The 26,511-nt window shown below is 37.7% G+C and overlaps 2 protein-coding genes and 1 long non-coding RNA gene across 4 annotated transcripts; all 3 read left to right on the top strand.

The window, feature by feature from the left end:
* Positions 1 to 298: 298 nt before the first annotated feature.
* Positions 299 to 4,826, top strand: LOC124637114 (flocculation protein FLO11-like). Of its 2 annotated transcripts, XM_047173456.1 has the most exons (3): positions 299 to 769; positions 1,221 to 3,970; positions 4,436 to 4,826. In XM_047173456.1, the coding sequence occupies exons 1-3, from the start codon at positions 362 to 364 to the stop codon at positions 4,683 to 4,685; spliced, it is 3,408 nt and encodes a 1,135-aa protein (XP_047029412.1). In that variant the 5' UTR covers positions 299 to 361; the 3' UTR covers positions 4,686 to 4,826. The 2 variants fall into 2 exon arrangements, with proteins under 2 accessions (XP_047029412.1, XP_047029411.1); XM_047173455.1 differs by having other exon boundaries at positions 334 to 769; positions 1,221 to 4,826.
* A 6,371-nt stretch (positions 4,827 to 11,197) lies between these two features.
* On the top strand, positions 11,198 to 19,891 carry LOC124637083. The gene is made up of 2 exons (XR_006985176.1): positions 11,198 to 11,335; positions 19,614 to 19,891. It is a non-coding gene; the product is annotated as an uncharacterized LOC124637083 (long non-coding RNA).
* A 1,178-nt stretch (positions 19,892 to 21,069) lies between these two features.
* LOC124637206 (mucin-2-like) lies at positions 21,070 to 25,735 on the top strand. Its single transcript, XM_047173566.1, has 4 exons — positions 21,070 to 21,614; positions 22,481 to 24,735; positions 25,095 to 25,138; positions 25,185 to 25,735. The coding sequence occupies exons 1-4, from the start codon at positions 21,159 to 21,161 to the stop codon at positions 25,733 to 25,735; spliced, it is 3,306 nt and encodes a 1,101-aa protein (XP_047029522.1). The 5' UTR covers positions 21,070 to 21,158.
* Positions 25,736 to 26,511: the final 776 nt, after the last annotated feature.

Here is a 26,511-nt window from a genome sequence, read left to right as displayed (position 1 = left end):
ATATTACTCCTATATTTCAGTTATCAGATATCACGACGTACGTTTTCACCTTTATATGGAGCTTTCTTGTGTACCCTCAATCAGAAATCTTTGGAAGGTAAAGATTTAAAGACTCTTATATCATTAACTTCATAGTCAATCTCGATATTAATAAAGATTAATATAGCAATACATTGGTCACTACTTCTAAACTCTGCTTTACAAAATTATTCAGAATTCATTCAAAGATCAGCCGCCAAAAGTATTTATTTCTATTATCACTCAATTGTCGCATTTTGATTAAGATATCGATAGTCCCGATTGCCAGAAATAATTAGAATAATGGGCCATGGCATTCATTTGTTAGTCGTAAGTGAGCAAAATGCTTATCCGACATTTATTTATAGTTTTATGTGTGTACCAATTAAGTGTTGGAACTGAAATAAAACAGTATTTAAAGTTTAATTTAAATGAAAGCAATGGCGTGTGCGGTAACACATCTGCTTGGATACAAGGTTATGGAAATGACAAAATCAGTGCAATGGTATTGACTCCAAGTGAAAAAATTAGTTGCATAGCAACTGATAAGCTGTCAATACCAACTGGAGAATTGGTAGCTGAAATAGGTACGCAGTCAGCTTCAATAAATGATAGTGTGTCTCTATTAGTGTATAAAGAATTTGGTGAAAATGAAGAATTAGCAGGAAGAGCGGACATTATCACTTCAGACAGAAACTATTACAATGGATTTCATACACTTAAAATTGATGTTAAAGAAAATATTGGCTATGTAAGTAGTAAATTTTCTGACTTTACATTCATAAACAATTTGCCTAGTTTAAATAGTACCTTGAGAGTACGTAAGATCTTGAGTTTTGAATCTGCAACTGTGTTCCAGTTGGAACACAGTGAGTAGTAACCCAGGATTGGTAATATCTCAATTTCCCACATTTACTCACATTGGCAACTCCCATCCCTTAAATAAAGCAATGTTGAAACCGTAGCATAGGACATAATTTGATAACATTCCTCTTCATACTAATTTATCAGCCGACTAAAAGTTTGTAGTGTGCGCGTGCTCTTAATCCTTCTGCTTCTTCTTCAACATAGTATTAGTAGTTCATTATAGTGGCAGTAATATACTACGTATTAGTTTTACATTTATAGATAAAGCAACTAAAAGTAAACAAAGTAAGACAAGTATAGAATTTAAATAAAGTGTTTGTTTCTTTTAATTCCAGGTTGTTCTACTTGGAAGTATTTCACAAGCATCTAGCGCAATCGTTCACTCAGTATATATTATATCAAAAGATGCACATGGACACGAAAGGAACAGCAAAGATGCCGTACCTGATTTTACTTTGTCACCTTTATCATACCTAGCAGCTGCAAGGCCATCTAGAACATTAACAAACACAATCACTGATCCTGACGGGACAGACTCTACTACTGATTCAACTACTGTAATGGTGCCCACCACAACAGAGTCAACCACTCTAACTATACCTACCACGACTGAATCAACTACCACTGAGTCAACCACTGTGACTGTACCCACCACCACAGAATCAACTACCACAGAGTCAACAACTGTAACTGTGCCCACCACCACAGAGTCAACCACTGTAACTGTGCCCACCACGACTGAATCAACTACCACAGAGTCAACCACTATGACTGTACCCACCACCACAGAATCAACTACCACAGAGTCAACAACTGTAACTGTGCCCACCACGACAGAATCAACCACTGTAACTGCACCCACCACGACAGAGTCAACTACCACAGAGTCAACCACTGTAACTGTGCCCACCACGACAGAATCAACTACCACAGAATCAACCACTGTGACTGTGCCCACAACAACAGAATCAACTACCACAGAGTCAACCACTGTGACTGTGCCCACCACAACAGAGTCAACTACCACAGAGTCAACCACTGTGACTGTGCCCACCACCACAGAGTCAACTACCACAGAGTCAACCACTGTAACTGTGCCCACCACGACAGAGTCAACCACTGTAACTGTGCCCACCACGACTGAATCGACTACCACGGAATCAACCACTGTAACTATACCTACCACGACTGAATCAACTACCACTGAGTCAACCACTGTGACTGTACCCACCACGACAGAGTCAACTACCACAGAGTCAACCACTGTGACTGTACCTACCACCACAGAGTCGACCACTGTGACTGTGCCCACCACGACAGAGTCAACTACCACAGAGTCAACCACTGTAACTGCACCCACCACGACAGAGTCAACTACCACAGAGTCAACCACTGTAACTGTGCTCACCACGACAGAATCAACTACCACAGAATTAACCACTGTGACTGTGCCCACAACAACAGAATCAACTACCACAGAGTCAACCACTGTGACTGTGCCCACCACAACAGAGTCAACTACCACAGAGTCAACCACTGTGACTGTGCCCACCACCACAGAGTCAACTACCACAGAGTCAACCACTGTAACTGTGCCCACCACGACAGAGTCAACCACTGTAACTGTGCCCACCACGACTGAATCGACTACCACGGAATCAACCACTGTAACTATACCTACCACGACTGAATCAACTACCACTGAGTCAACCACTGTGACTGTACCCACCACCACAGAATCAACTACCACAGAGTCAACAACTGTAACTGTGCCCACCACTACAGAGTCAACCACTGTAACTGTGCCCACCACGACTGAATCAACTACCACAGAGTCAACCACTGTGACTGTACCCACCACCACAGAATCAACTACCACAGAGTCAACAACTGTAACTGTGCCCACCACGACAGAATCAACCACTGTAACTGTGCCCACCACGACAGAATCAACTACCACAGAATCAACCACTGTGACTGTGCCCACCACCACAGAATCAACTACCACAGAGTCAACAACTGTAACTGTGCCCACCACGACAGAATCAACTACCACAGAATCAACCACTGTGACTGTGCCCACAACAACAGAATCAACTACCACAGAGTCAACCACTGTGACTGTGCCCACCACAACAGAGTCAACTACCACAGAGTCAACCACTGTGACTGTGCCCACCACCACAGAGTCAACTACCACAGAGTCAACCACTGTAACTGTGCCCACCACGACAGAGTCAACCACTGTAACTGTGCCCACCACGACTGAATCGACTACCACTGAGTCAACCACTGTGACTGTACCCACCACCACAGAATCAACTACCACAGAGTCAACAACTGTAACTGTGCCCACCACCACAGAGTCAACCACTGTAACTGTGCCCACCACGACTGAATCAACTACCACAGAGTCAACCACTGTGACTGTACCCACCACCACAGAATCAACTACCACAGAGTCAACAACTGTAACTGTGCCCACCACGACAGAATCAACCACTGTAACTGTGCCCACCACGACAGAATCAACTACCACAGAATCAACCACTGTGACTGTGCCCACAACAACAGAATCAACTACCACAGAGTCAACCACTGTGACTGTGCCCACCACAACAGAGTCAACTACCACAGAGTCAACCACTGTAACTGTGCCCACCACGACAGAATCAACTACCACTGTGTCAACCACTGTAACTGTGCCCACCACGACTGAATCAACTACCACAGAGTCAACCACTGTGACTGTGCCCACTACGACAGAATCTACCACTGTTACTGTCCCTACTACAACAGAATCAACTACCACAGAGTCAACCACTGTGACTGTGCCCACCACAACAGAGTCAACTACCACAGAGTCAACAACTGTAACTGTGCCCACCACGACAGAATCAACTACCACAGAGTCAACCACTGTGACTGTGTCCACAACAACAGAATCAACTACCACAGAGTCAACCACTGTAACTGTACCCACCACCACAGAGTCAACCACTGTAACTGTGCCCACCACGACAGAGTCAACCACTGTAACTGTGCCCACCACGACAGAGTCAACCACTCTAACTGTGCCCACCACGACTGAATCGACTACCACGGAGTCAACCACTGTGACTGTGCCCACAACAACAGAATCAACTACCACAGAGTCAACCACTGTGACTGTGCCCACCACGACAGAATCAACAACCACTGTGTCAACCACTGTAACTATGCCCACCACGACTGAATCAACTACCACAGAGTCAACCACTGTGACTGTGCCCACAACAACAGAATCAACTACCACAGAGTCAACCACTGTGACTGTGCCCACCACGACACAATCAACTACCACTGTGTCAACCACTGTAACTGTGCCCACCACGACTGAATCAACTACCACTGTGTCAACCACTGTAACTGTGCCCACCACGACTGAATCAACTACCACAGAGTCAACCACTGTAACTGTGCCCACTACGACAGAATCAACCACTGTTACTGTCCCTACTACAACAGAATCAACTACCACAGAGTCAACCACTGTAACTGTGCCCACTACGACAGAATCCACAATTACTGAAACGGACACTGAAACAGTAGTAACTACGGATGCAACAACGATCCAAACTGAGGCTACAGAAACTCCAGAATTAGAAGAAACTGGACTAACTCCTTTTACTATAACAGTTATTACTTTGGGTTCCGTTTTTGGAGGGATTTTTATTAGTTTTGGTGCTTGGTATTTTGGTGCTTGCAACACTTGTTTCCAATTCAGCCCAAACACATATGATATCGCTACAAATGTTTAAGTAGGTTGCTGATTGACTGTTTAAGGCGACGAATTGGTAAACAATAATTCCATAACCGGCACGCGCACCTAAGGGGCCAAGAGGGGACGGAGCGTCTGAGCGGGGCGAGGATTACAATATGCGCGCTAGCTTATAACTAAAAGTCGTAAGCGACAAAATGGTTTTGTAATTTTATTATTTAGAAATGATAATTTGATAAAAAATCCTTCTACAATTTTAAAGAGTTTGTATATACTCAACTACGAAAAAGGTTAAGTGGCTTAAATCGGTCCCGTTTGCCCATAATATGTGAATCTCTTTTTAAAAAGAGGTATGTTTGATATATTTTTCTCTGTTATAAAAGTTACCTAATCATGTTTTGAACTTTCAGGTAACCAAATTGTATTTTGATCCGTTTTGTATTTACTGAGAAAAATTGAGATCCTTGGCGCCAAAATTTCCAATTCGTCCTCTTAAGTTACACGTGTCTGAAATATACCTACAATTATTTGTGTTTCTTTTTAAATCTGTGGCATGAAAAAAAACTTTTATTTTAATGTAAAAGTTTTACTAAAAGCACGCGTATTTAAGGACTTAATTTGTGTTTCATGTCTGTATGGGATTAATTTGTTTGACTTTTCTCACATTTTGCAATGGCTAATCGATGTCCTAATAATTGTAATAATTCTTATTGTAAAATAATTGTACCTCATGTAGAACATATTATTGTAAATACGTAGATTTAATAAATTAGTTCAGTAAGTTGAAATCTTTCTTTACATTCAAATCCCGATCAAAGATTCTCGAACTTACCCAATTTTATTTCAGGAATGAATACTTCGATAAGAGGTAATATATGTAGGTAATTTATCGTTCATAACAAATTATAGCATTCCATGTATTAAAGTTTGAACGCCTATTATAATAACGTGAAGAGCATCACATCATCGATTTGCAATTATCTAATTGTCTCGGTTGAAAAACATAATTTAAATGGAGCCAGTGTCAAAATGCAATCTCTAATTGCAAATCTACGGATAGATTCGATATAGACATCCATCGTAAGTCAGGATGAGTTTATCATGGAAAGCTTGTTTAAATAGTGTGCGTAATAACAACATAGGTAATACATTTTTATTCCTATACATTTGTTATATCAATGAACATTAGTAACAGGCGCTTAGTTTATCAATGGCATAATTTATGACTTAGAGACCCTTCTTACCTTATCAGGCATATACAACATGTAACTTAATTAACGCACATCCTGAAATTAGTTTGTTCAGAATCGTTTACTGAATCGATTTATATCATTTTTAATATAGGTAATTTTTTATCCCAAAAATAATTAAACTACGGAAATTATTGTCATATTAACCCTGTACAGTCAAAACAAATTCAAATAGACCGTAACTCAAAGTAATAGGACTTCGTGTATTGTCGGCTTTTTCCGTAGTTTCGTTATGTTGTGTCGAGTCAAGCGGCGCGCGGCGCGATATTTGCGTGCGTAGGTGGTATGACCAAAAAGTTCTCCAAGAATTGGTATAACTAATTTAGTAAATAACAATGCATATACATGTTAAATTAAAAATTCAGTTTATTTATTATGATTATAACATAATATTCTAATTAGGGTGTTTGAGGGTGTGCGTTAATTACGTTACATGTTGTATATCTTAGGGAGCATATTTATCAGACGCCTACTTAAGTTTTCACAGATACCTATTTATTTACAGAATTAATATTGTTTTAATACCCGATGTAAATGTTTATGTTAATAAAAAACACAGAACTTGCCATTAAAAATCAATTTGTCATTGCGCACTTCTACAACTGATTGCTAGGACAATTTTCTAATATCGCTATCTAACAAGGAAAAATTATAAATAATTAATTCATAGTTACTAGTAACCGGAAGATTATTCCGCATTAATATAATTTATGTGTGGATAATAGTCTGTCTACGACCTTTCATTTATTTTACATAGTGCTGGTAAAGCAAAATCAACAAGTTGTAACTATAACCCGTTTCCAAATGTAATTATCAATATCAATTCTCCTGCCCTTATTCCAATGTACCTATTACTTGGGGTCGGCGCAGCATGTCCTTTTCATCCAGTCCGATCTAACGTATTTTCACAAGTAAATAACACTACATGCCATACCTACCATATATCTTATTTCACACAATCAATCCATTGTTTCCTTAATATCCTTCTCCTGTTCCTATATTTATCTACATTCATATCTAGAACTTGATCACTGCAACTGTTACCAGTACCACTTTCAGAGTTCCTCATTTATACTCCATGTGCTCTCGTAACTCCACACCACGATCACTTCAACACGTCAAAATGTACCTAAATTACAGTGAAAGCAATTCATACCATACAAATATTGCTAATCTTTTATACATCGAATGAGTTCCTCTTTTATGCTCAATCCGCTGACTTACACGTTCTAAAATGTACCTAAATTACAGTGAAGGCAACGCATATAGGAAACAAATATTGCTAGTCTTTCAGTAATTGATTGAAAAAACTGTTACCTGTGCCACTTTACGAGTTCCACCTTATGTTGTAAACCTCTTCAACGCGGTTTAAAATGTTCCTAAATAACAATGACATCTAAACACATACCAAACAAATATTGCTAATCTATTATTAATCGAAAGAAGAAAAAAATACGTTTGTCTCAGATTTAGATTAGATAAAATGTTTTCGCTTATTTTATTATACATCAATTATAAAGATTTTCATCAAAATTCATGCTTTGCTACCAATTCTTACCTTTTTATAGATACATACTTTAAGGAGGCATATGATAAAACTGCAAAATAATATAGATATTTTCAACACAAAAAAAACTATCCTAGTAAAACAAAAAAAAACACTGTATCTAAAACGCGCAAAATAATAGTTTTCAAGCTTTATTTTAAAAATAACGAGAACAATGATATATGATGATATGAGAGTGAGTGACAGAAAATGGCAAGACCCAGGAAAAATAAGAAGAGCTTAAAAATGAAAGTCAGCAGCATTCATTCAAGTTTTTTTCATGCATAAATAAAAGGTTTCTCTTTATAAAATAGGTCAAATTAATACAATGGTACCAAAATACTTACAGCAGGCAATACTTTTAGTCTTCAACAGTATACCGACTTTGTTCATACAATTTACGTTAAATTCACTTTGATCGTTATTTTATTAGGTATCTACAATTCATTTGGTTTTTAAAAGCAGCGCAGTGTTAAAATTCTATAAGACAATAATGTACTTGTACAAAAAAAAACGTTTTCGGTAAGGCGTTGCCATTGGATTTCGATGACACATATTACTGAAGACCGAGCGAAGTGAGAGAGGGAGATGCCTTTATCCAGCAGTGAACGTCTTTTGGCTGCAAACAACGTAACATTGGACATATTTATTGACAAAATGTGCGCATACAGTACACTACGTCAGTAAAATAATATTAACTAGCATTTGCTCATAGTATCAGCCCACCAAGCTCACCAAATAAAGACAATAGTTGAAGTCGGTAAAAGTTGGATAAATAAATTGATCGCACACAAACTTTTTATGACAAAATCCCTCTTACCACTAACGTAGGAACATTATATTTATTAATCAATAAAACCTGAAATAAAAATTGTTATATTCTTAGTGAATAATTTATTTGGTTGGTTTTATAGGTAATTAAAATCGATAGGAAAATAAATTTATTGCAGTAAAGTCAAATTATAATCATTGAAACCAGGCTAATTAGAATTTCACTTTTTCACATGAAGATAACAAATGGAAAACACCCCCAAAAGCACCCGAATTGTGATGATGAACAAACTTCCTAGCAACAGCCTTCCTAGCTGTCTATCACAATTTAATTATTGGATAACAATTTAATTTATAATATTTAACCCCGAAATTACAAAATGTTTTATGCACTTCAGATCTGGGTTTATCTGCATACACGTAATATAAAAAGAATACAATAAGTAAGAAGTATAACCGTGCTATTACATGGCGCCTCACGGACCCAAATGAAATAAAATAGAGATAAAGTAATGACTAATCAAGTGTAATTGTACATATCATCAATAACGCAATCAATTTGTAAAACATTTTTAAACTTGTTTGTTAGTTTATTTTATCGATTCTATGATGATTAGTTCATACTTTTGCTTTTGTGTTTATTGATTCTTACTAAAGATTTTTTTGGAATTCTTTGAAACGTTACGAAAGGGATTGCATTAAATAAATATCAGTGATAGTGAATAACAGTGCTTTCACACCAGCGGATTATGACCTCTTTTGTTTAAGCGAAAAAAGTTGTCAATTAATTTCTAACCGCTCAAAGGATCCGCCCAGAAAACTACGCTGAAAAGTCGCTAGTGTAAACGCTTGAAATCATTTAAAAAAAATTGTCCCAATTCAAGTTCTATATCATAATAGTACAGTATTCTGAAAAAAACTGAAAGAAATTTGTTTTATGAATAAAATAATAATGTGTAATGAATTAAATATAAATAATAAAGTTGCTTTACATTACCTTTACCTTGATTCCGAGGGAACTACTCCACGCTAGACAAATAGAAACCTGTAAACATCAGGATGATCTTGTCCGCCTCCATTCCTAAATACCTATACCTAGTGCAACCTTTTCATCGTGAAATTCAATAAAACAATGGCACATTGGCGAGACTTAATAACGTTAATTCATTAATCAAAATAATAGAAAGTTTTACAAACCTTAAATTCATATTAAGATTCATAGGATCTTAAGACGCAGTTGCACCATTTAACTATAATGATAACCAAACCATAACCAGGCGTGTACTTGCTGCCCATTGGTCATATCGTTAATATGAGTTATTCATCAAAATGTTGCAACTCACCATACAACCAGCTATTTATTTATTTTATTCATAAAATAATATAATTAGTGAATATCCGCAAGTAGTGATGATATAGTCGTGCCTGTAAACACTTACATAGTTTTATATTGCATCCGTTATATTATTGTTGTAACAATTATTGATTGATTATTATTATAGCAACTGCTGATCATCAATAATCCTACCTACTTCAAGAACCGAGATCAATATTTTACCTAATAAAATTAAACCGACTTCCCAAAACACTAAAAAGCATTTAATTTTTTTGTAAAAAAGTTTTTTTTTACAGCTTTTCTTTGCTTTTTTTTGAATAGTTGTCACTATCCATATAAGTGGGAAGTTCTTATCAGTACAAAGAATATAAGTCCAAATACGAGGTATTTTACATATTCAGCTGTCGAGTTCCCTCGACTTTCTCTGGTCTCCATCATCAGGTCAGCTCCAAACCTTCACTGTTGTAAAGGTCTTGTCAATACAAATAATTTAAGCCCAAACACGAGGTAGTTTACAGATTCAGTTGTCGAGTTCCCTCGGCCCTCTCTGGTCTCCATCATCAGGTTAGCTCCAAATCTTCACTGTTGAATAGTGCTTTTAGGCGTACACCTGAGTGTCAAGTTTTTACCCTATGTATGCCTACAACTTTCGAAGGTTGCCCTCGATTTCTCAGGGTTTCCATCATCAAATCCTGACCTGATGACTATGGGACCAACTGGCAGCTATTCCGAGTCGAACAAAAAAATAATCACGTAAATCGGTCTATAAACCTCGGAGTAATCGATGTACATACATAGAAAAAAAAAACATACCGGCCGAATTGAGAACCTCCTCCTTTTTGGGAAGTCGGTTAAAAATAGAGTCTCGATATCACTTTTTTTATAACAAAATATTTTTAGGCTTAAAGTATTTTGTAAGTCTTAATATTAACCAGGAAAGGACAATGATGAATTGTGAGACTGAATATAGTATAGAGACAAATAACTCGAATGATCAAAAAAATTATCTTAAATACCAAATTATGTACCAATTGACGTAATCGAATTTTCTTCTTACCAAAAAGTTGTAATTTTTTTATAGGTTTCTAATTAAAAACATTTATGTTTATTATTTTAGATTAAATGACAGCCAAAACCATGTTATATCTCATGTTAAACATGCCAGGACAAGAAAAGCAACGAATTCTTGCGCCAACAATATCTTATCCACGATAATATCATTAATTGAGATAGGTATTTGATTACAAACGCAAAGCTTCAATCATAGAGATTTTATGTCTAATGGCAAACATACATGTTCGAAACTCTATAGGTGTCAAACGATGGCACGAAAACTAGTTTTATTAATAATAATTTTAATGGTCTCACATGCTTTCAGTGAATCTTGTGTTAGTCACACGTTTGAAAGTGATATCGATGAGTTCTTTATGCAACCGTGGTTTTGTGAGGATATGGAACATGAGACGTGGAAAGTCGGGACTTATGACAACATTAATTTGTCTGGACAAGATGAACGAAGTAGTACATTTATTACTCCATCAGATACGTTTACATGTGCATCTACCATGAAGTTTCCTATGACGAATGGTGGCAGAGTTGAAGTGCGGATTTATATGGACTCTGTAGCGAATACTGATCAAATAACAGTGCTAGCGAATGAGTTCGTGGAAGGTGGTGTTCACAGCACTGTTGGATCGGCTGGAAATTCTCCGCTTGCTGACAATTATGTCAATGGTTGGCATACGTTGGTGGCCGACGTGGGAAGCTCGGGAACCTCCTTGTGCTATGTAAGTTGTTTATCATGCTTTTTACAACACTTTTCCATAGATTTTAGTTACGATAACTAACTCCATAACTCTCAAAATAAATATCTGAGATGTACTCAGTGTATAGTGTTTTTCTTTATTAAAACGTACATCGGATTGTCGGTATTCTAAAAGTTAAATATATCTTTTCTTTCATTTTAGTAACTTACACACTGAACTCCGTGCCAACCTAACGCTGTTTGTAACATAGTTGTTTCTGCCTGATTAACCTACTACTTAACACTTAATTAAAACAAAAAACGATAATCTCGACTCACTTTCACAGTTTCATAATACAAATAAAAACTTAAGTTATTTTCTTTAAATACTTAGCTGCGTTATGAACTGGACAAACACATCAGAAAATACAAAAGCCGCAATTCGTCTTCTAGCAGATTTTAACAAATCACGATGTAACAATCACCATAACCAGAGTCATTTCAAACAGCTGGAAAATCATCCCAGGATAGTATCGAAACATCTGTATGAAATTATTCAACTAGACAAATAATATGAACAATTAATAAAAACATTCCTCCAGCTAATCTATCTAATTAAAATTAATAATGAAAACGAAAAAACGATACGGTTCAGATATTATTCTGCTTCGCCATAATCACAACAAAACATTGTTAAGCAATCAATAACAAACAAATACCTAAAAGTAAAGCATAGGCCACAAAATGTGGAATTATTTGAAATCAGTACCTTAGCACTTCTCATTGCTATAATCATTAATTAGTTAAAAGGTAATTTATTGTATTATTCATAAAAGGTTGGGAAAAACAGAAATTCGTATGTTTTAGACTCTCCCTTGACCGATTTTTGTTTTTAGTAAAGCCACTCTAGTACTAACCGTGCGTTTTGTCAATAAGCTGGAGTAGCTATGCAACTGCGGTAGTAAAATTTTATTTTTGTACGATATTTTATAAATTCAATAGCGAGACCATTTTATATCTATATTAGGCGCGCCACTTAAGCGCTAAGCTTGTTTCTAGTCAAAACCTTTAATAACAACAGCGCCCAAAAATACCTGTACATAATGTAACCTAACTAAACACCTGTAATACCGTGTCCGCAAATAAAGATTTTTATTCTATACTCTTTTTCTATTCTTAAACACAGTAGAGCAAACCACGTATTTTACGTGTATATATAAGCTAATGCAATATTGAGGCAATTAGGTAAACATGAAATACAATACTAAATACTTTTATTTATTTATTTTATACTTTATTTTAAACCTTCTTTTGTAAAGAGATAAGCAAAATTAGGTTTAAAATAAGTTTTAATTCACTAAAAAGCATATCGGGAAAAATCACTAGCAACCCAATAGGAACTCTTAACCCACAGACAACATTTGATTGAAATAAGTAATTAACCCTCGGCTGCTAAAGATTTATAAATGACTCTGACATATGTTATGGTTACTGAAATCAGGGCTTTCGATAAAATAAACAAACTGTTTAGCTTAGATATAGATAGATACAGTAGTACACTTTAACTCGAAGTAAATAATGTAAGCGAAATTAATATTTTATTTTCTTTGCTAAATAAAAGCCTTTTCACACTAGTAGATAGATTTTGCGAGTGTATTTTCCGCTCGATTTTTCCGCGGGACACCGCTTGTCTCGTACGGGCGTCCCCCGGTGTCATGCGGTTTTTAAGGTTTGTACCGAGCAGTATGAACCGGCAATGTCGGTCAGTATTTCTACTCGGAAAATCCGTCAGTGTAAAAAAGCTATTAGACTCCAGTGCATTCCGCTAGGCCCCTACCTACTTATCATTTTGTTCTACGAATAGGATCTGATTGACTCAAAATCTTAACTAATCAGAGTACAGAATGATAACAACAATGATCAAAACTATGATGTCATTACTAGCAGACTCACGGACCCTAAAGAATCGTAATTTAGATAAAGTAACGACTTAATCCAATATTGTGCAAATAATCGAATCAAATTAAAAAGTAATGCTATTTGTGTTTGTTTGTTGATTTCCATTTTTTTAATGCTTACGAGAGACTACCCATTACTACACATTTTGACGTCTTTACTGAACTTTCAACCAAGCAATGTTTATGAGTCACATGGTGATCAAAATGAAAAAATAGACAAAATTCCTAGTTTAGTATAGCTTTCAGCAGAACTCGCCCATTTTTTGTAAATCCAACAATCATCAGATGTCTCAAAGAACCCAAATTTCTTATAGTACTCGTAACTGAGCGTTCTGGCGCTCACCGTTCAACCAAGACGGCGCCTGACCTACCTGCATCTGCTATAATCTTTCCGAAATTCCACCGCTGCTGGTCATTACACAAATCTTGTGACTTATAAATACTTTAAGCAACGGTGTTGTTTTCGTTTACGCATGCCGGTTTCCCAGTTCTTTCATAATATATATTTATTTATTTATTTAATACTTCTGCACATTTTGTACAAGGGCGGACTTAACGCCTTAGGCGTTTTCTATCAGTCTACCTTTGGGTGGTGGAGAAATAGCAGTGGTAGGTGCAAAGGTTATATATTATGATATTTACACCAGTATACCAGTCACTCATTGAGTATACTTATTCACAGACCACATTCGTTTGTGTTTCCATGCGTAAATGCTTGTATTTCTCTCAAAGTTTTATGGTTAGGTACATCGAAAATCTAATGTTATACGTAACTCGATAGAACAAGCGGTGGCGTAACATCATCTGTGACTTCTGTGGTCAAACCGACTTGAATGCTTCTAAGCTATTTAGATGATAAATGCCTTTTTTATTGTTTTTCTCGACGCGCCTGCTATTTGCCTTGTTCGTCTAGTGGTCGCACACGAGACTACTGAGCATGATGTCTCGGTTTCGATTCTCGAGTCGAAATAGCTTAGTGGGTTTTAGAAACTTTCACAAAGCAGCCCTTAGGGTACAAATTGGTGATTGATATAGCCATGCACTGACGGTCCTGCGCCTGATCTCTCTCCGATCGTGTCGGATTGCCGTCCCATTGGACTATGAGAGTGTAGAAATAGAATTCTATAAAGAGTGTATCTGTTTTTGCACAAGTATGGAAGGAGAAAACATGCTGCGCCGACCCCAAATAAAATTGGGATAAGGGCATTAGGATGATGATCTGTTTCTACACAAATGCTTGTGTACTGTATGTCCTGCACAGCTGACTCTTCTCTTTATATGATCAGCCTTGGACGCCATTATTTAATTCTTAATCGTTTTGCAATATAGTCTGCAGATTATGATGCATAGACTGTGTGTTTCATTTGTTGACAATCCTAAATATTTTTAAGTCTTGCGCTGATCTATGAGTATTGTAGTGCTGTACCACATCCTCAGATGTTCCAGTAGATTTATTTTAGTTACCTATTATATATTAAAGAGTTTTCTTCTGCTGACATTTTACAAACCCAAGTTCGTTCATGAGCATTTGTACATCATATTCGTATCCAAATTTTTTGTAAAAGGCAAATAAATTCATAGCCAAACCCTTGCACAATTGTAGTTAAATTAGGAAGACAAGAGTGACATCGAAATATTTACGATTTTTATATCGGCTACGAATAAATTATCAATTGATTATTCTCGTTTACAAAGAATACTATCTTATCCTCGATAATATTGTGAATAATTAAGATAGGTATTTGATTATAACGTAAAGCTTAAATCATAGAGATTTTGTGTCTATTGGCATACATACATGTTTCAAACGCTTTTTTGTTGCCGAACGATATGAGGCGAGAACATTTTTTATTTATTATTTTGGTAGTGTCGCACGTCCTCAGTGAATCATGTGTTAGATATACATTTGAAAGTGATATAGAAGGATCCTTTATGAATCCGTGGTTTTGTGAACAAATGAACCATGTACCATGGGAAATTGGTACATACGACTCTATTGGTTTGCCCAGTCCTGATGAGGAACGTAGTACTACGTTTATTTCGCCGGCAGAAACTTTATCTTGTGCATCGTCATTCATGTTCCCCATGACCAATGGAGGTAGACTAGAAGTGCTCATTTATATGGAGTCAGCTGTCATCTCTGACCAAATTACGGTGTTGGCGAACCAGTACGTAGAAAACGGTGCTGATACAACACTAGGAACCTCTTGGAACTCACCACAATCCGGTGACTTCACAAGTGGGTGGCATACATTGGTTGTGCCGTTGAGCAGCGCGGGAACTGCTTTGTGCTACGTAAGTATTTTTTTTTATAATATTCTTTCTGCACAGCGGGCTCGCGCACACCGAGAAAAAATTTAGTTGAAAGCAAATTAAATGTCGTAAAATTAATCTCTGCTTTAGCTGCAATTTAAAAATCTGTGATTTGCAAACCGACTTATCGCTAAATTAGCGCACTAATCATGTTTTACTTGATAACCTCCTGTAGATGAGTGAATTTATTATTTTTTTGTTTATCTTCCTTACTGAGACTGAATTGAAGAAAAACTTATTTTTCTACAATTGCGCTAATGTGCGCTAACCCTGTAAGTTGTAATAATAATAAAGTAGTATTACCTTTTTTAGCTATATTATTTTTGTATTTTTCCCGTGAACGTGTTGATCCCCGAAAATGCAAATTTATGGTAGGTAAAGGTTAGGTAGGAAAATATTCTAATGCCCTAAAAATCTCATTAAATGGTTTATCGCTAAAGTACTATGCTTCAGATTATAATTCAGAGAGAGTTGGGTGTATATTTAATAGGGCATGCCAAAATAGTGGTGGTCGTCTTTGAGGAGTGGCTCGAGAGAAGTCATGACAACCTCACCTTCCATCCTTCCGTCTCGTCTCCTAAAAGATGACAGATCGATTTTAGTGGCGCGCCGAAGCCGAAAGTTTGTTTGTTCGAAAGAATTTCCGCGGTCTCAGTACATTAAGGGCTCCAGAAGGAACAAAGGTTTTTGGTCAGTAAGAGTCTGACACTCCCTCACGCTGCCTCCACAGCGGGAGCGGTGTAGTGTGGCACTTAATGTCATCCTACGAAAAAAACAAGAATCATATGATATTTCAAACAGATAAACAGGTTGTGTTATAAAATGTTATGTTAGAGGGAAACAGAACAAATCAAGTCCCAAACTAATTTATAGTTATCACTGATGATTAATGCAAGGCTTACAGGCCTTTGATAAAGATGACAATGCAGAAAATTCTAACGGTAAATACATCATTAACAATTATTATAATATGATAGGGGGATTAATATGCTAATAAAGCACAGATTGCTTAGTAATCCAATGACGAAATGGTTGAGTATACAGTATAGTTATTCAATAGACGTGTGGTGAATAAGCGAGCAAAGCTGCTGCTTAGAAACTTTTCATTGAAAGTGTTTCAAAGGCATGTTTAGCTATTGCTCAGAAGAATCGCAATCGCTTGAGATTGATCTACTTAAATAGTGCTAGAATTTTTGGCCTACAGCGTCTTTAAATTGGGAATGAGATCCATATGGGCTATACTTTAACTTTCAAGTTCAAGGACAAAGATAAGTTCCAATACCTAAATAAGTTGTCGGACTATGAATGAGATCCTATTTGCCTACAAAATTTGTGTGCCATGCAAGTAATATTTTAGCCACGATAAGCATTCCTGGACCATATGGTCCCCTCCTATCCTGGATTATCAATGACTGATTTAACTTATATTCTTCTCAAGGAGCCTATCTGAAGCTCTTTAGCGAAGGTTGGCAGTCAGGTCCTCATATTTTTTGGTATGGCAAGGCGAAACATTAGAGATTTCTGTCCATTTTCTAATGTTGTTCACGATTTTTTTTATTCAATCGACATTTTTTTGCCCGCTAATGTGGTCGCCATCATGAGGTTTAAATGCGTCCATGAGTCTTAGATATGATACGAAACTCTTCGGTGTCTGATAGTGTTCTATAGGTCCTACTCCCTACAGGTACGCTTTAGAACCGCTTAACCTGTAAAGTCTTCGGGTATAACTAAACTCAGGACAAGCTAGTAAAAACTAAGTAATATAATATACCAAATGCTTCTATACATTTCCAGAGATCTTTAACTGTTCATGTCTCGCATCCGTTCCAAACTGAAATATTGGCTATATGTATAACAGTGTGTAGCTTCATGAGACTCGGACTATTTGGTATCGCTTTTCATACTCTTGAATGCACTTCTGACTACCAAAATTTGTGCTTGTAACTATTACCTGTACCAATGTTTGCCTGCTCTACATATTTTACATATTTTTGTTGGATATAATTTTTTTGTCATAAAATACGTCTTTACAGATTACCTGATCCTCATGACAACAATGATCTTTTCTACGAACAACTGTAGCAGTGCGATATAATATTCTTAGAATTTTCGCACTAAGTTCTTGATAAAATTAATCATTTTTTTACAAACGTATTATGCAAGAATGATTTAATTGAAATCGCAAAGAATCCGATTTATCTGTCACAAAAATGATAAGATATAGCATTTAATGTTATATTTTACTTACATATAATTGCAGTGCAACAAACAAAAACAATATAATTAATAATTAGGCGCCATGCTGCGTTCAAACACATAGATTTTGGCGGAATCGCTCAGACAAATCTTTTTTTTTACATATTTTTCTTTTTTCTTTGAGTTAATCGACATATATTAACCAGTATATTAACACATTTCATTTAATGTGATTGTGAACGACGTTCCTTGTTCCTTGACGACTATTGCAAGCCTATTTGTATCCATGTGCACGAAGAAGTTTCCTCAGCATTTGGCTGAAATCTTGGGAAACATCTAGTAGACCGTAATAAAGGTGACTGTGTGTTGTTTAGCTATCAATATTTAAATTGTTATTAATTAAAAGTCACAAACAAGTTTAATGCACTCAAGATACTGACTGTTCAGCGGGGCCCAGCAGGGCCAAGGCCTGCCGGGGCTGCGGGTTGTTCGAAAGAGATACCGCGGCCCTGGTACATAAAAGGCCTATGACGGAACACGACGGTTTTTAGTCAGTAAGAGTCTGACACTCCCTCACCGCTGCTAACCCACAGCGGGAGGGGTCATTTGATGATTTTTGACGTCGGAAAAAAAAAAAAAAAGATACTGACTGTTTATCACATTATAGTCATCTATTAATTAATTTTAACATTGATTTAACTGTTATCTCGTGGATTTAACTGATTATCAGATAATATTTTAAAAATACATTTCAATATAAATGGAGTTTTATGTAGGAAATAAAAATATTTTTATCAACAAAGTTATTATAATGTAAATAAAAATCGAAAATTATACATACTATAGCTATTCTTAGATTATTTTCCTGGTAAAATAAAACTTAACATATAGTTGATCCAAGTGGTTTCACCTACTTCCTGAGAAGGTTAGTTCAGACTTTCAAAATGACATCCTAGGCAGCATCTGGCAGAGTTGCTAGTTAAACCCAATCAGGTAATTAACCATTTGGTAATTAATATTAATTCGTTTTCTCTTCAAAACAACCTTACAAACAAATAAATTATAGATATAGCACTAAGGCCTGGTTATACCGGTTACCGATAAATTGCACCTTATATCTTGGCTGATAACTAGGAGACTCGGCACGTTTATGAGCATAACATTGAATTTCCAAATAAATGAATGTTTTAATAAGGCATCACATGTGGAAATACTTCCCCAAGATATTATAACAGTTTCAGAAAAGATACAATATAAGACAGAAAAAATATCATTGTTTATGGTCAAGATGGCACCCCGATGTAGTTTAAAGTGCAGGTCCACAATTCGTAAATAGTACCTAAATATGATATCAAACCTTCATTTATAATACATTTTATTTCATGGGTATGACCTTTAACCACTGACTTTTCGCGTTCTCACGTATACACTGATAGATTAGAAATTATATTGCAAAATTATCTTTTACTCATATCTTAATAAAAGCATGTTGCAGTCAATTTACACTTTACGGTTTTACTTTTAAATCCCAGACCAATACGTAGTACCTACAGTCTAATTGAAATTAACAACTTAATAGTTAATACATATGGGCAAAAATTCACTGACAACAGAAACGTTTTCTTTTCTGAAAACCACTGTTTACTGTGATTGTTTCGTTCAAGTTTTAAAGAAAACAGTTGTTTTTATAATAACGAACGTATATGTATACTATGTCGTCGATGGCTTGGGCCTCAGTGAATTCAAACAGAAGTTTATCGGTGACTCACAAAAAGTGTTTATCTTTAACACAGACTGCGTCTGGAAACATTACAAGGCATATTGCAATTTGCAATATTTCAATATTACCTACAGTGATGTTCCGGCTATACATCCTGTTGGAAATCAAACCCAACATACCTTCGGCAAAGGGCGCTAGGGGCCGCCTACTCGCTTCTGAGTCATCGTGGCGAGCGACGCAGCGGCGAGCGGTGCAGCGAGGGGGGCGCCGGGCGAGAGGGGCATAGACCAGTCTTGCGCTCACGGACACCACCGACGACGGTCGACATTCGCTCATAATATATTAATTGTTTGTCCGCGAGATCTTTGATTATTGTAATTAGAACGGCAATAAACCGCGCCTATCAACAATATACAGTCCACTTATTTGAACATCCCGTAGTGGTGCGAACACATCCTATTGATAACCAGACTTGTAGGTTTGTTCGATGTTGCTAAACAATCAATGAGATGTCTAGTGTCCATATGAGGTAGTTCTCCTGTTATTCAGTGAGGGAAGTCTTGTAGCCAGCTCAGTGAGGGTCGGTGGTAAATTAAATAAACATGGATAAAATCACCTCAAAAATACACCTGACTTTTTATACTTTTACTTATTTCTGTAAATTAATTGTATTATTTTACAACTGCCACTTATATTCTTATTAGGTACCTGTTTATTAATTTAGTATTATCGAATTTTATCATCGTATGCATTAAAATATTATCATTTTTGAAAGTATCTGAGCAATATAAATAAACTTTATTGTACTGTTTGTTTGTTTGTTTTTTTTTTTAATATGATTAAAACAAAATATACTTAGTTTAGAAGATTTTATCAGAAATAATTTACGATCTTTGGAGCAATAGTTACGTATGTTTTTGCGTAGTAGGTAATACTGTCCAAGTCAAAATTATAATATTATATAGTAAGGATTTGGAGAGGGTTTGGACGTAACTGTCTGTCTACCATTTTTTTTTTTGGCAGGGGGAAAATCCTCATGGACGTCCCTCCACCTGGGGTCGGTGGAGGGGGTGTGCCGGACTCTTACCGGCTAAAAACCCACCCAGTGTTGCCTTCTATTACCTATTGTCGAGGGCACGGGTATCGCCAAAGCATTCTTCCGCACCCTCGACAGGTATTGGCCCGCCAGATGTTCAAAGGCGGGCCCCGTCAACCTCTGTGGCCATCAAGCTGTCTGTCTACCATGCTTTTACACTAAAAGTACTGAACCAATTTAAAACCTGAAAAAGGGCAAATGCTATTTTTTACCCAGCTTGCCGGAGTTAATTCCTCAGGGACGTAGGTGTAAACGCGGGATGCAGTGGTAAATAATTATTTTGAGACTAAACAATATCAAAATGATATTATAACGTTCAGGGAGAATATATTTACTTTCTATGCACTGGGACTTAGAATATTTAAAAGTCATAGTGTAAACAAACCCGTCGGATATTTGGGTTCATACAATAGGAATGTCAAGATAAACACTTGCGTACAAAATTATCGTTTACCTATTAAAAAATGCTATCTTATCCATATCCATTATGAATAATTAAGATACGTATTTGAGTCAAACGAGAAATTTGAATTATAGAGATTTGGTTGCCATTCGGTGTAAGTGCTACTTGTCTTAAGACAAAATGATTGACAAAGTGTTTGTAATAATAGTTTTAGTGCCTTACGCTATCAGCGATTCCTGTATGAGGTATACGTTTGAAGAAGGCGACTTCTACGATCGGTTTACGAGTAGAGGGCAGTGTATCGGCTCGTTGTTCTGGGAAATGGGACGATATGAAGATTTGACCTTGACTGGGCAACATTCAAGCAGTACCTCTTTTATTGCTCCTCAAACAGTCAGCAGTTGTGTGTCATCATTCATTTTTCCCATGGTCCCCGGAGGTAGGATTGACATAAAGATTTATATGGAGGTAACGGACATGCAGGATGTGATCATGGGTTTCGCCATGGAAGTAGATGAAGACGATGGAGATAAAGTAGTAGGTATGGTTTCGAATTCGCCGCAAGAACCTGGCTTTCAGAGCCAGTGGAGGACATTGACCATGGCTGTGAGTGGTTTGTCTCCTTATGACGGCTACGTGAGTATCATAATTATGTTCAGGTTGTTTACCGTAAATGTTGATTTCATTATTGATAAACAACAGCAGTGTGACATAATCAAACTGCTAAAAGTAAGGTTATAAAGAAATTATAATTATTCTTCCAGATTTAAGACTAAATATGTTATTCAGGGTCAAATTCAACGTTTTATGCACTATTTTTTTTTCCTTTGATGGTATCATTTTTTTATCATAAGTGATAATAAAGAATGTCACTCATATCAGCGATAACAAGTTCATGCGTTGGCAGCCGTCGCAAGGATTTTAATAAATGCAAATGGTACCTCTGTGTCCCAACACATTCTATTTACTGATGCAAACCTATGATGATGCTGTTATCAGATATGTATTTGTAAAACTACGTATGTACTAGAGCAACAAAAGCTAAATTGGATGCTATGGATATATTGGATGCAACATAATTATGTTGCCTTGCATTTTCTTTTGCAACAATTGAGTAGTTGACTAGATCATTCATTTATTCTACTTATATATAATCTCACTTTCATTAATCTGTTTAATGGAATGATCACTGGATTTTTTTTAAATGATAATATAAGCCAAATAAGTGTACAGTTTGATGTAAAGAAAACCGTGACGCTATAGCTCGCGTTTTCATTCATATATTGCATGGATAGTAACCGTTTTTGACAGTTTAATAAAAGAACGGATGAATAAATGAATTTCACACGTTGGAAACTACTGTGGTGCGAAATACAACTTCTAAGACTAATTGAAGGATATTAATAATGTTATTCTGATTCGACAGATGCACCTACATTCAAAAGATCAACTTTTACGTTTTAAGACAAACACACAACAAACTTCTTTTTTTTTTGTTTCAGGTATCCATCATGGGCATGGCGCATCCAGATTCTATTGTTTTAGTGGACTCATTCCGCTACATACCTCCGGGTATGGATGAAAGTTTATGTCCTCTCTATGACGACAAACCAGATCCGACTACAACACCAGATCCGACTACAACACCAGATCCAACAACTACACCAGATCCAACTACAACACCTGATCCAACTACAACACCAGATCCAACTACAACACCAGATCCTACCACTACTCCGGATCCAACTACAACACCAGATCCTACCACTACACCTGATCCAACTACAACACCAGATCCAACTACAACACCAGATCCAACAACTACACCAGATCCAACTACAACACCAGATCCAACTACAACACCAGATCCAACTACAACACCAGATCCTACCACTACTCCGGATCCAACTACAACACCAGATCCTACCACTACACCTGATCCAACTACAACACCAGATCCGACTACAACACCAGATCCAACAACTACACCAGATCCAACTACAACACCAGATCCAACTACAACACCAGATCCAACAACTACACCAGATCCAACTACAACACCTGATCCAACTACAACACCAGATCCAACTACAACACCAGATCCTACCACTACTCCGGATTCAACCACGACTCCGGATCCAACCACTACTCCGGATCCAACTACAACACCAGATCCTACCACTACTCCGGATCCAACTACAACACCAGATCCTACCACTACTCCGGATCCAACTACAACACCAGATCCAACTACAACACCAGATCCTACCACTACTCCGAATCCAACCACTACTCCGGATCCAACCACAACTCCGGATCCAACCACTACTCCGGATCCAACTACAACACCAGATCCAACTACAACACCAGATCCTACCACTACTCCGGATCCAACCACTACTCCGGATCCAACCACTACACCTGATCCAACTACAACACCAGATCCTACCACTACTCCGGATCCAACCACTACTCCGGATCCAACCACTACTCCGGATCCAACTACAACACCAGATCCTACCACTACTCCGGATCCAACTACAACACCTGATCCTACCACTACTCCGGACCCAACTACAACACCAGATCCTACCACTACTCCGGATCCAACCACTACTCCGGATCCAACCACTACACCTGATCCAACTACAACACCAGATCCAACTACAACACCAGATCCTACCACTACTCCGGATCCAACCACCACACCGGATCCAACCACTACTCCGGATCCAACTACAACACCTGATCCAACTACAACACCAGATCCTACCACTACTCCGGATCCAACTACAACACCAGATCCAACTACAACATCAGATCCTACCACTACTCCGGATCCAACTACAACACCAGATCCAACTACAACACCAGATCCAACTACAACACCTGATCTAACTACAACACCTGATCCAACTACAACACCTGATCCTACCACTACTCCGGATCCCACTACAACACCAGATCCAACTACAACACCAGATCCAACTACAACACCAGATCCAACTACAACACCAGATCCAACTACAACACCTGATCCTACCACTACTCCGGATCCAACTACAACACCAGATCCTACCACTACTCCGGATCCAACTACAACACCTGATCCTACCACTACTCCGGATCCAACTACAACACCAGATCCTACCACTACTCCGGATCCAACCACTACTCCGGATCCAACTTCAACACCAGATCCTACCACTACTCCGGATCCAACTACAACACCAGATCCTACCACTACTCCGGATCCAACTACAACATCTGATCCTACCACTACTCCGGATCCAACTACAACACCAGATCCTACCACTACTCCGGATCCAACTACAACACCAGATCCTACCACTACTCCGGATCCAACCACTACTCCGGATCCAACTACAACACCTGATCCTACCACTACTCCGGATCCAACTATAACACCTGATCCTACCACTACTCCGGACCCAACTACAACACCAGATCCTACCACTACTCCGGATCCAACCACTACTCCGGATCCAACTACAACACCAGATCCTACCACTACTCCGGATCCAACTACAACACCTGATCCTACCACTACTCCGGATCCAACTACAACACCAGATCCTACCACTACTCCGGATCCAACCACCACTCCGGATCCAACTACAACACCAGATCCTACCACTACTCCGGATCCAACTACAACACCTGATCCTACCACTACTCCGGATCCAACTACAACACCTGATCCTACCACTACTCCGGATCCAACTACAACACCAGATCCTACCACTACTCCGGATCCAACCACTACTCCGGATCCAACTACAACACCAGATCCTACCACTACTCCGGATCCAACTACAACACCAGATCCTACCACTACTCCGGATCCAACCACTACTCCGGATCCAACTACAACACCAGATCCTACCACTACTCCGGATCCAACTACAACACCTGATCCTACCACTACTCCGGACCCAACTACAACACCAGATCCTACCACTACTCCGGATCCAACCACTACTCCGGATCCAACCACTACTCCGGATCCAACTACAACACCAGATCCTACCACTACTCCGGATCCAACTACAACACCAGATCCTACCACTACTCCAGATCCAACTACAACACCAGATCCAACTACAACACCAGATCCTACCACTACTCCGGATCCAACTGCAACACCAGATCCTACCACTACACCTGATCCAACTACAACACCAGATCCAACTACAACACCCGATCCAACTATAGCACCCGATCCTACTACAACACCTGACCCCACTACTGCTCCTGATCCAACCTCTACTCCCGACCCAACAGCGACATCCGATCCAACAACATTGGACCCTACCACTACTCCAGATCCAACCGCTACTGACGACCTTGCTACTACTCCAGATCCAACTACAACTTCAGGGCCAACTACTACCCAAGATCCAGCCGCTACTCAAGACCCAACAACACTTGATCCTACCACCACGCCAGACCCAGTTACTACGGAAAACCCAAGCATACCGGTAGTATCCAGAGGGTTTTGGAATCCATTTACAATTACAATGGTGGTTGTACTCTCACTGATAGCTTTAGTTATTATATGTTATATTTTCTACGAAATTGGACGAAGAAGAGCTAAAGCTGCAGCTGCAGCAGTAATTATTGACGATCTCAATTACGAAGATCTGCCCAGCACTTACAGAGTACCAAGAGTTAGAAATGTAATACCTGATGTGAACACAAATCCTTATTCTAGAAGTAGCGCATACATACCTTAATATTTGGATCAAAGTTAAATCCTGTAATAGAAATCTATGAGATTAACTATGTCTAATTAAATTATTGTACACTGCATTATTATTTTATTAAAATTATGCCAAAGAATTAGTATCGTATTAGGCGTTTAAAATTATATATAGTAGTTCTAAGATCATATCAAAAGTATTTTTAAATTTCATAAAATAATTTTAAATATCATAGTTTCACAAAGTGCTGTGCTTTTTTTACTTCAATGCTGGTACCTGTCGCGGAATTAACGTCATTCTATATCACGAACCAAATACTGTTTTACTGTAGGTATATTATAGATACATTCTGTAATGGAAATAACGTCATCAAAGCAATCAGTCGATTTAATATTGATCAATATTATCATAATAAAAGGTTTAAGACAATTTAAGTACAACTTATCGGCATGTCATAATAGTTATAAGTAGGGTATTGAAACAAATTGTCAGCTGCAAATGGGCAGTTTCACAGTGTGTGCAGTTTTGCTATCAAAACAGTTTGATAGCAAAATATATGTAGGTAATATATGAAATATATTTATATAACTGTACTACCAGCTAACTAAAGTTCCAATTTTACTTAAAACGTAGGGTAACATAGGTTAGAACGGTCGATCTCAGACATCTTATGCAATGGAAGTAAAATGAGATTGTTGCTACTTGCTGATGTGTAACTAAGGAACTAAGGAACTTGTACATATGGATATCAAATAATGTAGATACTGAAAGATTTAAGTCTTACAAATTACTGTAAGAGCAGGTAAATC

This window comes from Helicoverpa zea, chromosome 15 (assembly GCF_022581195.2).
Source record: "Helicoverpa zea isolate HzStark_Cry1AcR chromosome 15, ilHelZeax1.1, whole genome shotgun sequence".
Taxonomy (NCBI): Eukaryota; Metazoa; Arthropoda; class Insecta; order Lepidoptera; family Noctuidae; genus Helicoverpa; species Helicoverpa zea.
Note: the sequence above shows the minus strand (reverse complement) of the source record. Positions and strands in the feature narration are given on the sequence as shown.